Here is a 13,021-nt window from a genome sequence, read left to right as displayed (position 1 = left end):
GAAGTAAATATCTGAGATAGTCCTAATTCAGATAAAAGAAATCTTTCTGTTGCTAAGCAGCCCAGACATGGATGATGATCACTGTACAAATACAGAAAGTAAGCTTTTGTGCATAAGAAAAGCTGAAAAGCATAGAACTGGCAAAGTGAGTTGCCACCAGACAAGATCAACTCTCCACAGCCTCAGGGCTGAGTGCAGGGAAGAAAATCAGTACAACTGGGATGTCTCCTCCAGGCAAAGGAACCAGGCCATTACCAGCTTCCACCTGGATGATCGTCATTAATATAGCAGCAGAAAAAACAAGACCCTAGTTTAGCATTTTACCCCTAAGCCAGTGCATTGAACTGGATATCTGGTAGTTCAGCAGCACAGCAGCAGTGCTGGGCCAAGTCCAAGACACAGCCTTCTGGCCCAGGAGGAAAAGTTGTTACCAAATGAAGCGTGTTGACAACATATGGAGGCCCCTGCTACTGGAGCAGTTTCATCCTTATCCAGAAATAAAAAAAAAGTAAAGATTTTGCCAAACACATGATTCAATATAGGTCAGAGCTCTGCTACTCAGAGCACTCTGGCCACTGATACAGCTTGCAATATACTACATTGTTTTATTTTTGACTTTACATCTTTTCAAAGGTTTTGTTTTTTTTTTAATACAAGGAAAGGAACTGTGGATTTTTTAAAATCTGAATTACCCATGCAGCAGGGAACTGTGTAGTACTAAACATGTTTATCCAGTCTGTACCACCTCCTTTTTTATCCATTCCCATCCCAAACTAACTTGTAGCTTCGGTTTCTCAGACGTGCTTTAAGTCTTTCGAGTTCCTTGTTCAAAGCATGCATGCACCTACAACTGTAAGGGCATGAAAGAAACCCTAAAATGTTCACTCCAGAAATACCCATTCACTGAAAACTGCTTCTTTCTTTGTCCTCTTACACAGACATCTGTAATTCCCAGAGGGCTTAAAACTGGGATGCAATGCTTATGTCCAACCTGATCTCCACTGATGTGAATTAAAAATATCTTCCATGGAAGCTAGATGAGTTAGAGGGAATTAGAAACAATATAAAATGAGATTCAGGATTCTTATTTCCATGTTTGTTTCTACTGTGACATTGTACATATGAGATTAAAAAAATAAACACATACCAAGAAGTTTTTATACAGGAAACCAACCACTGACTTAGAGAGAAAACCATCAGACTGCATGATGTGTCATGCTGCAACTCTACCAGTGAAGGCCATGTTTCTTCTTAAATAAACAAAATTATTCTGATTCACTAAGAATTCTGCTCTCGAAAGGAATGGAAGCAATAAACTAAATGAGGATTAAATACCAGATCTTTTCATCCTTCAAGGCATTAAAGGACCAAAATAATCAGACTTTCAAATGCTACGTCAAACTCTGCAGAGCAGAAAATCAAACTTCTTGCTTGTTTTGGCACAGCAAATTCTTTACAGCTTACACTTGTTGTAACTCTGAAAATACAACATGGTGTTTGCTAACCCAATAGATCATTTTCCTATCCAAAAAAGGACAGTTTCTTTTATAAACACCACCAACTAAAGACCATTCTGCGGGAAGTACTGCGTTATCTGACTTCTCATTGTAAATAGTTGCTTAACTTTTTAAAACACCTCTTCAACAAAGGAGAAATTCTGAGTAATTAAGCACATGTTTTGTCAAAAGAATAATGTTTAAAGTTCCCCAGTGAAGTTTAAAGGATGAAACATCTCAGGTAAAAAGGATGCTATCTGGACATCAGCAATTAAATGTGGTTGTAATAGAAGAAGCAAAATCATTACAGTCAACCTGAATTTTAGTTTGGGAGACCCATGCATAGTACTTAGTGCGAATGACCACTCTGCAAATGATTCACGGTAACTGGGAATCAATAAAAGAGTGTTCTGGCTCGTTCCTATTACTTACTGCCTTCTTCTAGAAAGAAGCATTTCCAAAGCCCACACTGGTTCCAGAAAAAAAAGAACATTCAGTAGAGGCTAGTGATTGTGGATGGCTCAACCAACTCAGCTGAATCCATCAGCAACTTACTGAAGGTCAAGAACTTACCTACTTTGGGCTTCTCTACTTGGTCATCTAAAGTTTGAGACACTCTAAAAAAACAGTCACCACTTAAGATCCCAGACATGGAAAAACTAAATTTACATTCAGTCTTCAGTAGTTAGAAATGCTTTTGGAAATTCAGTGAGAATTTCCATCTTGAAGTGGAAATATCCATCTAGAAATTATTGGACAGATACACAAACCCAGATATTACCTTTAGCAAGTTCTGATTCAATTCCTCAGTTTCTCAAGCTATTATTGCTTATGTCTTAGATTCATTTAGGATGTGATATCTTGAGAAGGGCAAAAGGAAAGATAGCCTATACAGAATCACACAGAATCACAGAATTGTAGGGGTTGGAAGGGACCTCCAGAGATCATCGAGTCCAACCCCCTGCCAAAGCAGGTTCCCTGCAGGTTCCCATCCTTCAATCAGTGAACTTTAATGCGATACCTGTGTCACTGAGAAGACAGACAAAGACAGGGTGGGACTTCTTAGTAGACTCAGAAGACCCTTAACTCTAAGTCACATCAGCTTGCTAAGCATCTCTCAGCTGTTCCTCAAGATTTTGACCCTCACAAGTCTCAGTCTGGTCAGAACCTCCAGATATGGCTACACTGGAAAGGAAAAGGCACATCTGGGAGTAGGAAAAAAAACAGATAAGCAAAAAACCCAGCCCAATTAAAATGCTGCCATATCTCTGTTTTAACCCTCATTCAGGAAATCCTTCCAATTTCTTGCTGTTTCTTAGAAACGCAGCTCAAGTTGAACTATTGTAAGGAGAGGACCTGTACATGGAGAAAAAGACTTCCACAGTTCTATAAATCTTTTTTATCTGTTGTCTGTGGAGTTATGGAATCAGCTCTTGACAGACAAAAACCAGAAGAAAAAAATGGCAGAGATGTTCACCTGGAGTGCATCTAATTCGGGTGACTACAATATGCAGAAAAAGACAAAGTGGTTTTCACTCTCAACAGAGGGCTTTTGTTCACAAACAAAGGGACAGTAACCTCATCCGTGCTTTCAGATCATGCACTTCTAAGCTGCACTCCTGGTAACGTGCTTCCCCACATACGTGAATCTCATGATTGAAATGTTGGTTCTTTTGGTCTTTGTGCTGCTGTAACTTCACATCATTCTAGATACCAGTCAGAACAGAAGTAGTTCCAGACATGGTAAACCCTCATGCTCTCCAAAGTGGCATGTCCTATAGTGTCTGGTGGCTTTACAATTTGTAGAAGCACCCTGCAGTGTCTTAGTAGAGCACCTACTGCAGTTGAGGCTGTAGCCAAGCCATTCATTATGTCTCTCTCTCTCTTGGATTCCGTGAGGAATGCACTGAAATGGTCCTACAAATTTCTTTTCTCCATAAAGGTACTTATTTATGAATCTATAGGAATCTGTCTATTGGAATACAGCAGAGGCCTCTCCTCCTCTGTCAAGCCCAACTGAAAGCGTTCTCTGTTACAAAATGTTGAGATGAGGGGACAGAGATGTGGAATAGCCTTATTTCTATTTTTATTTTTAGAAAATTGGGCAAAAAATTAAATAACAACGAAGGCCACGACATCCATACCTCATTATACCAAGCGGGTCTAAATCTTCTTCCTCCTCTTCCTCTTCCTTTTTCTCATCTTTCTTGGCATTCTCCAGTGTTGCAAGCTTTGAAATCAAGTCAGGTGTCTTTTCTTCTTTAAAAAAATCCAATGCATCATTTTCTTCATCTTCTTTCTCTTTGTCGTCAGGAACATTTTTACCCTTGTAGTCAATGACACCAGTAGATTTTGTTCCTGCAAAATACAATTACAGATGCAAAACTGAAAACACAGGACAACAGCCATGTTTTATTTCATGGCTTGCACCTGTTCCTTGTGATTTCGTTTGAGGAATGAAATACACAATCAGCTTTCGTGAAATTCTTCCAATATTCCCAACTGTCCCTAGTTCTGTTCAATCCCGTGTCACTATATTTCTGATCTGTTTACTGATTTAAAGCTGTCAAGCAGAGAAAGACAGAGGAAACCAACTTTATCTAAAACACAGCAGCCTAATCTCCTTTATGTTCCTTCTGTAGTCGGTGGAAACAATGGAATTTCCAGTTGGTGACTCATCACATCTAAATACAGTTGGTTGACAATAAGCTTCCTTCTGAAGTGCCTGTTTCTCCCCCTTGGCTACAGAGGGGGCCTAAATGCTCCACTTTGCTGTAGATAACTAACCTTCATATAACTAGAAGAGATAAAGTGCAGTTTTAGTTACTGATTTAATGAACTTGGACTAAAATACAGCACTGGACAGCATGAAAAACAGTTTCCAAAGCAGTTCTCCAATTTACACTCAGAAATGAAATCTGAAGTTCTAACTCTCTTCACTATGCAAGGTCCATCAAACTGAACAAACTCAGCAAACTGAAACACTGAGAAAGTTTTCTGACCAAACTTGTTATATGGAAAATCTAAGAGCGAGAGAAGAGCTCATAACTATTCTGTTTTGTGGAGTCTCTGGATGTTCAGGAAACCAATTCAAAATAATGAGACTAGCTAAAAATAGGCTAGCTTGAAAACACTATTGGTAAATAAAATTCCTACCTTCATCCTTTTGACTGTTTAACACAGCAAGTGGGACTCATCTTATCTTGGTTTCATGACTGTATGTGTCTAATCAGCTAGGGCAGAACACAGTAACTAAACCTGCATGTCTACACTGAAGAAATGGTCTTACGCTCCCCTTGTAGGCAAGGAGACTGTTGGTGAGGGCAGAAAGTGGAGGTCAGGGTGCTGCATGTTGCAGCATATACATGCTATCCATGTAGATAAACATATATGCTTTATCATGTTAATTCTCCCCAAACACCTCTTCATATATTGACTATGTCTCCAATAATTTAAGGACCCGTAGCATAAGTACTGAAGTTCATCTGGTTTGGTAGAGTGAGACACAGTATTCTAAGGCAGATTTTGATAAACAGGTCATGGGTTTCGTGACTGACAGGGCTTTGGTTACAGGGATGCACACTTGCTAGTCTCATAGAGCTCCCCACCTATGTAAAGTCCACACTTCACACTTTTGCAAAACAGTTTGCACATGTTGACTTGCAAGTGCCTTGCACCTTTGGTTTGATTCCTTAAAACTAACACTACACTAAGAATCATGCACAGCACCTTGCTGGTGTATTCCCTGTTCAGCAACACTCAGATGAACTAAGAGCAGAGAGCCCATCTGTTCCATTCATTCACTGACTCGCTGCTATGTCCAAGGAATGCAAGAAAGGATCTGTACAAATCATTGGAAGAGGCAACAAGAACTGGACATGAAGCTAACGAAAATTAAGGAGAAAAAAAAAAAAAAAAAAAAAAAGCTAGAGAATGGTTTTAGCTAAGAAAGCATCAAACTTTTACTCAAAAAGTCATTGTCAGTAATTTGCTTTAGGGTCTCCTTCAGCAAGACCTAGCAGTTTTATTAGGAATGAAAAACAGACAAAGCATGGAACAGTTGTTCACTAAGGGAGCCCTGCACTGCCCTTTCAGGGACCATCCCTCTGCTAACAATATATGATTATTTAGCCTTTGAAACTTGCATGTTCTGAATCACAGCTTTAATATATGCCTAAGGGAAATCAGAGACTGTGCAACTGACACTTGCATGGAGACCATTTTGGCATCAGTACTTCCAAAGGAGACGTATCCACTGAAAAGAGGGGAAAATAACAGCAAACATGATCAGAAAGAGTAGTGAGGCATTGACACAGGCTGCCCAGGGAGGCGGTGGAGTCACTGTCCCTGGAGATGTTCAAGAAATGTGGAGATGTGGCACTGAGGGACGTGGTTTAGTGGGCATGGTGGGGATGGGAGGTGGTTGGACTAGGGGATCTAAGAGGTCCTTTCCAACCTTAATGGTTGTTTGGTTCTATGGCTGTGGAGCACTGTAGGTGCACAAGAGAATATTTTTAGTGATAACCTTTACTGTGGCATTCTCTAGCTCTTGACTACCTAAATCAAGTACCTAATAAGGCTTGTAGTAAGCATGTTTGTGGGAGAGGGGACACTCATTTTTTAGTTACCTAAAAATTCCAGTAACTCAGGACTCGTTGCTAGATCCTCATCTTTTGAGATGAATTTCATGATATCATTGAACATTGCTCTTCGTTCATAGATGTCAGATTCTCCCACAAAGAGAACTTTTCTAGGCAAGAGTGGAAGAGAAGCATGTGGATACCGTGCTGACAGCCTGTGGTAGAGCTCCTCTATCTCGCTGTACTTCTTGGACACCTGAAATAGAACGTGTTGTCTGGGTAAGTTTCTTTAAAGGCAAGAGGGAGACATGGGCAGCAAGCAGCAGTTTAAGCACTGTGAAGCATTAACCCTGGAATCTGAAGTGGAAAAACACGTATTACCAAAGAGCTTTACATATAGCCTAGTAAAAGCCTATTATCTACACAGTCAATCCCAAAGCTCTGTTGCTGGTCTGGTCTTCTAATTCTGTTATTAAAACCTGTTCCCTAATGAAATAGAAGTTCATTGTCAGATACCCAGCGTCCATTTGTCTGACTCAGCAGCTAATTAAATACTGGGAAGATCACTGCTCCAGATACTTTCCTCTGACAGCTAAAATTCCTGTTTGCTAAAAGCAAGCTATGTGGTGGCCAGCTTCAAAAGACAGGAGTCATAGCCAGGTATGTTCCTCATGGAGAAAGCAGGATGAATCTTTCTACCACCATGTCAGAAAACAGATTTCTCAGCCTTGCTGGGTTTCAGTGTGCTTCTGACTGTGAAGGCTTAAAAAAGAGGCATGTTTGCACAGCACCCAACACAGAAATTCGAGGGCAAAGACCTCAGGTGATCCCTGACTCTTTAATTTATCCATGAAAAAATTCAAGGGTGAAGACCTCAGCTGATCTCTGACTCCTTATCTGTGAGAAAATAAAAAGAAACTACATGGTCTACAGGTTTTTGCATAGGGAGAAGATGCCAACAGTGGAGTCATTCCCTCTGCATACAAAGAGAGGAAGTCTGAGGAGAAATAAGGCCCAAGATACCGCAGGAAAGTGATAACCATGGGAATGCTGGTTAGAAATAGGTTGGCTTCTATGCCACAGTCAGTTCAGAATTCAAGACTGGAAACCAACACACACAAAAAATCCCCCACAAAAAGAAAACATACTGTCTGGAATTGATATTTTGGTCATAACAGAATTGACTATCATGCTATGGGAGTGTGCTATTATACAGACAATACATTCATCTTGATGCTCCATAATCTACTAAAATATTTCAATGAATACAGAGTTGGATTAAGAAAAAACAACCCAAAATCTAGCACAAGCAGAGTCAGCATGGATCAGATCCTCTCCTAGGGTGGAACATTTATCCTCCTGTAACATACCCTGGTGAACTGTAATGGAGTGAATCCCAATTAACAGTGAGATATAAGAGATGGACTGACACAACCACCACATCTTCCATCTTGGGATAGAAGAAAGCAGAGTACTTCCACCAATACAGCAATAATAGAAAGTCAACCCACAAGAAGCACAGAAGGTATCTGGGAAATAAGCTAGACACTAACTCAGAACCCATAAACTGTATCTATGCAAGCAAACTTAACAGTATCAGAGTATATTCCGCAGCAGTGAAACTTGATAGTGTCTGGTAGGAACCTTATAGTGTCTACTGGAACCGGATAGCATCTGGCCCAGTTTTGCCTAGGCAGCTAGCATTCCCTCAGCTAAATTTTCAGTCCAAGATTTAGGCTGGTGCAGAGCACTCAGTAGCCAGTTTTGGTACTTGCAGTCATTGTGAATGGTAAAAACAAAGGTTTCACACTATAGATCCAGCCAGACTTCTAGCTGGCCTCCTGACCAGAGAACAGGCCCTGACATTCACAGACACACCTAGGCTAGTCCACTGAGCTACACACAGCCATAAAGAATAATAGCCACTCTAGCTTTCATGCTTCCCTGCCTTTCAGAGTAATGATCAACCAACCCAGATAATTTGCAAAATGTTTGCATTTCAGATGTACGATGATCATTCCTGGTTCAGCGTCCACCAGTAAAAGGCAAGCAGCTCTGCAAGAAAGATCAGAACCACAAAAACAGAACTGAGTTGATTGGGGAATGAAAAACTAGGATTTTAGACTTGCTTCATGTGTAAGTGTAGGCAACACTGTACTCTGCATGCAGGATCTGACACTCAATTCAGCAGCCTCTGACTACCATGAGACATACAAACATATTTCTCTCCCCTCTTAATTATCATCCCTCCTAACACGATGCCCAAAAGCCTGCAACACATCATGCAGACTAACATCTGCAGTGTGGGGATGCCCTCTGCTGGGATGACCTACCACACACACAGGATATGAAACCTGCAGCCCAAACCGTTCCCCGCTTAAGCCCAAGGCTGTGCCCAGCAAGTCCCTGCCTCCAGTGGCTCTGCTTCAAACCCTGGTTTACAAGTCTATGTTTTCTGACAATTTGCCAAGGGAAAGGCATGCAGCAAGTTAAATCTTCCTTTTGCTGGTTACCCTTCCCAATCCTTTGAAAAGAGGCTACGGATTCTATAGTACAAAATGCAAGGTTAAAAAACAAGAGGTTGCTCTAAAGCCCGTTTTATCGATGCTATTCAGTTAACGAGATCCCATTTGATAGATGTTAAAATATTTGTCATACATTACCTGTAATTCCTCCAGGATCCTGCAATTATCCTCTTCCCCTCCCCCTCCCTGCCTTTGCCCTAAGCCCCCACCTGCTGAAGCCAGCTCAAGTGCACTGACTTTAAGGGAGATCTGTCAAATTGCAGTATCAAAGGCTCAACTTACTTAACTTCCAAAGGGTTAATCACACAGATACAGCAAAGCATGTGTGTATTTGCCAGGTCAGGACCTTGTCTGCCTGTAACAATTAACATTCAAGTTAGAGCTGAAGCAGAGACAGGGATGAGTGGAGTGGCTTTTTGTTTTTTTGCACCAGGAAACAGATAAGTAAGTCAAATATGATCACATATAGCTAGAAAGTTAAGAAAACCACCGGGAAGTTCAAAGTGAAAGATTGTAGTTTGCTGCTAATCCCTCAAATCTCATGCATGTGCCTTACCCAACTCCCCACAAAAACCTCGCGCATCAAAGTACGCACTGATGCCTGTAGGACACGAGCCTGGGACTCTCAGATGTGCGTAGGAGAATTTGATTCCACTCAGTATTAGTGGGATTTAATGTCTCCTTTCCCTGAGCTCCTTTTAATGCCTCAAACTTGTCTTCATATGCTCTCTATTTACAGTGAGGATTTCAGCAAAACAGAGGCCTCTGACAGAGCTAACTCAGCCCCCTTGGCCAGCCAGTGCACACTAACGACTCGACTTAATTTCACAGTATTTCATGAAATATGTATCTGTGAGTACTTTTTAAAAGCCCACTTCTTCACACTGTCAGAAAATGGAAGTACAGCAGTATTATCCCTTAAAACATCCTGCAGGTTTGGATACAGGAATCAAAAGCCATGGACAGCACAAACTGAGCTTTCACTTGCTTACTTCCAAGTAAGCAATACTGGAATTAATGCTGCTTGGTGATCTCATGGTTATGCATTACAGTAGATTTTAATTACATGACCACCTGCTCATTCTTCTCACCTGTTTCACCCAGCAGAAAAGGAGCACTATAGTATTTCTTCTTTAATCAACACGAACTCTTAACAGCTGCTAAACCTACTGCTATACCATCACAGAAGTCACAGCGTGAAGGAATTTATCTTTCCAACATACCTGTGTGGTCAGGAAATAGCAGCCCCAGCTCAGGGATAGTAAGGTTCACAGAAAGTAGGCCAATATATGACAACAGGCAAGAATAAAAACACACCCACACGCTTTTACTCCTTTGCTTTATGAGAGGGAGATAGTTCTGTAGTAAATTTCTCCTCGAAATGTGTTGTGCCCATCCAACACCAATACTTATTTGCTCAGCCTGGAAAAAGAAAGAACTTGACTAACAAATGGTACTTGTAAAAAAGAAGTAATTAAACCAGGCACAAATAGAAAGAGAAGGCACTATCTGTTGGGTGGATTTTTAATTAGGCTGGGAAGAGAGAAGCTTATTACTAAAGAAGGTGAGGTGTGGCTACAAGAAATGCGTTTAAGATAAACAAAGCCTTTTCTTCTCACAGAAATGGAACATCTGTAGACAGTAACTAAAGGTTACCTTTGCAGCAGTGACTACTTGCTACTTGATGCAGCACCAAAGATAAAACCAATTCTGTTGTTTCAGTAGGAAAACAGGATTCTGACCTTTGAAAGAAATGCAGCTGAGTTCTCCTTTAATTACCAAAAATAACCTCAAGGTTAAGCAATTTTACAACCCATCTGCTGTATTTTACACGTGGCTTTTTTTTTTTATTATTAAAAAATCCCTTCTGTTTCTCAGAACGTAGATCTGAAGGTTGCCAGGATGTGGATTTCTTCTTCTGTTAATGCTTCACAAATATTTTATGTGAAATGCTGATTTTGCACAGTCCCATTATGGCCAAGGAACACAGAACTCTGGATTGCTCAAACCCACAGCAAAGGACAGTAGCTCCCCAGGTCAGATATGAAATCTCTTTCTGCTGTTTGTTTAGCTTTGGTAAAAGAATCCTCACACATCTTGATCCACTGTGGTCTAAACTACAGCACTGAGTTCAGAGCTAGCTTAGGGGATGCTTCTGTCCTGCTCACCATCTTTTCCCAGAGGACATGAAGATGTTTTTTGTGCAAAAAATACTGTACAAGCACATGGCTGCCTGCAGCTGCTTGTAGCCCAAAGCACAGAGAGTTTCACTGCTGCCACCTAGGGCATGAGAAGGTAGAAGACATTGACTTCAACTGGAAGCAGGCAGAAAAGCAGTCAGACAAGGAACACCAATTTACAAGGGAAAGGAACAGAGGAAGGAGGAGGAAAAAAGAAAGCCCTTACATACTATGTCAAAGTGCATCACCCAACACAGGCATCTCAGGCGCTACCAGCCATGCACAGTAGGCAAACCCAGTTCACCCACATCATAGATGCTCTGCTGTATTCTTCTCAACAGTACCGCAATTGCTGCAGTGGGAAAATACTGGTCAAATGTAGACATCTAACCACAGAAAACAAACTGCTCTGCCTAAACACAGGCATCTATGCCATCTGAGATGCTATGGGGTACCCAAGCGTGTGTGGGGCAGCCAAATATCACACAAAACCTATGGGCGACTCACAGCATTGTGAGGGCTTTTTGAAAAACCCCAGGGCACCTCAGATAGTCTAGACAGTGAGTGAGTGACATGCAACTCAGTTGAGCCTCAAGCATTTTAGCCTGAAGTCATAGCCCCCCACCCCAGCTGTCTAACATGCAGAATGCCTTCCCTTTACAGTCAAATAGTAGAGGCATTTCCAGAGGATGAGTCACCCCATTCCCCTTCTCCCCAGTGACCACAAAAGCAGTGATAGACTCAGATTAAAATATCTAACTTGCAGAGAGAGAAACTAGGACAGGTGAATCCCTCTGCTCCTTCCAGTAATACATACAGAAGACTCACTGGAATGAACTGACGCAAAGCATCCATTCTCTCACCACTCAGCTCGGAGTTTTAAATTACTTTCATATACCAAACTATATATCAGATTTAGTCAGCTGAAAAAAAAGTATCAGATGAGACAAATGTTACTCCCATCAGGCTACACCACAGTTTTCTTCCTCATAAAGAACAAAATGTCAGGAGCTCTGACCTGAGAAGAAATCAGAAAGGTTCGCTTCACTTGAGAAGAAAGCTGAGTGCGGACAATTCTTACTCAGAGAGAACAGCCATGGGAGTGGATAACCTCAGCAAGCAGGGGGAGCACAGTAGGAAGTCTGCTGCTCCTCTGGGTAGAAGAACTGATTTCAACTCCTTTTTCTAAGTGAAGCACAGCATCAGATAACAAAAACCAGTTTAAAACCTTGAGTTTAGTCAGGTTCACAGAGCTTCATGGAAATAGTGCATAATATAAGCAGACAATACCACGCAGAAATAGCAATTCCACATCCCCTTCTCTCATCTGCCCCTGTCTCGCCCTTTCCCTGTCCTTCACCAATGACTGATGAGTGCTGTGCAACTCAAGAGACTCAAGAAACAGGTGTAAATTAGTACGAAGCAAGAAACCCCCAAATACCATTTTTAGCCAGGACCAGCTGTCACTACAGAATGGCCACATGACAACTGCCATTGCCAGAAAGAAGGAAGCACTGCAGGAGAGAGAACCACTCGTTCCCTCCAGAACAAGAGAAGAGAACGGTCTCTCTTGCCAGCACTTTACCATAGTCTATCACTTAAGGAGTGCAACAAATGTCAGAGACTTGCTCCTCAGCATGGATGTTTTCAGACCATTGACAGATGTTTCTTTATCTGCAGTTCAGACTGCGTGCATTTCCATTTACCAGCTATGTCTCATTGAGCATGAGTTATATATACTAAGGCTAATGGCCTACCAGGTAACCACATTTGTCATTCTAACATTACAGTTATCATCAAAACATCTAAAAAGTGCAGATGCTGATGCCAGAACCAAAATAATCAAAGTGGATTGAAAGAGAGAGGAAAAAAAAAAAAAAGATTGCTAACATGGCACCGATTGAACATTTACCATAAATTGAACAACATCCTCAGGTTTGTGCTTTGCTGACTTGAAGGCAGCCAGTCGGGTAACGACGACAATGTGGTACTCCACGTGGCCAGACATCATCTTCCCACGGACCTCCTGGTATTCCGGCACTGATAAATCCAGCCCAGTGTGTGCATTCTGAATTTGCCTAGGAAGGAAAATACACACGCAGCTCAGGCACCGGCACACACTTTTAAATGACCCTCTCTGAGGATCCAATTCAAAGCTCCAGAAAGTCAGTATTCCTGTTTCAACAGGGCACAGGACAGACCCTACAGCGCAGCAATACAACACTGCACAGACATCATCT

General features: G+C 41.5%; 1 protein-coding gene across 3 annotated transcripts in view; it reads right to left on the bottom strand.

The window, feature by feature from the left end:
- The window catches only part of HS1BP3 (HCLS1 binding protein 3), a 49,712-nt gene that overhangs the window by 35,359 nt on the left and 1,332 nt on the right, over positions 1–13,021 (bottom strand). For all 3 annotated transcript variants that reach the window (XM_048935074.1, XM_048935076.1, XM_048935073.1), the window contains exons 2-4: positions 12,694–12,859; positions 6,125–6,332; positions 3,641–3,854 (exon numbers count right to left, since the gene is read on the bottom strand). In XM_048935074.1, coding sequence (XP_048791031.1) covers positions 3,641–3,854; positions 6,125–6,332; positions 12,694–12,859 — 588 coding nt within the window. The remainder of the gene's footprint in view (positions 1–3,640; positions 3,855–6,124; positions 6,333–12,693; positions 12,860–13,021) is intronic.

The sequence above is a fragment of the Lagopus muta genome, chromosome 2, assembly GCF_023343835.1.
Source record: "Lagopus muta isolate bLagMut1 chromosome 2, bLagMut1 primary, whole genome shotgun sequence".
Taxonomy (NCBI): Eukaryota; Metazoa; Chordata; class Aves; order Galliformes; family Phasianidae; genus Lagopus; species Lagopus muta.
The sequence above is the reverse complement of the archived record's forward strand: the minus strand, read 5'-3'. Positions and strand labels throughout refer to the sequence as shown.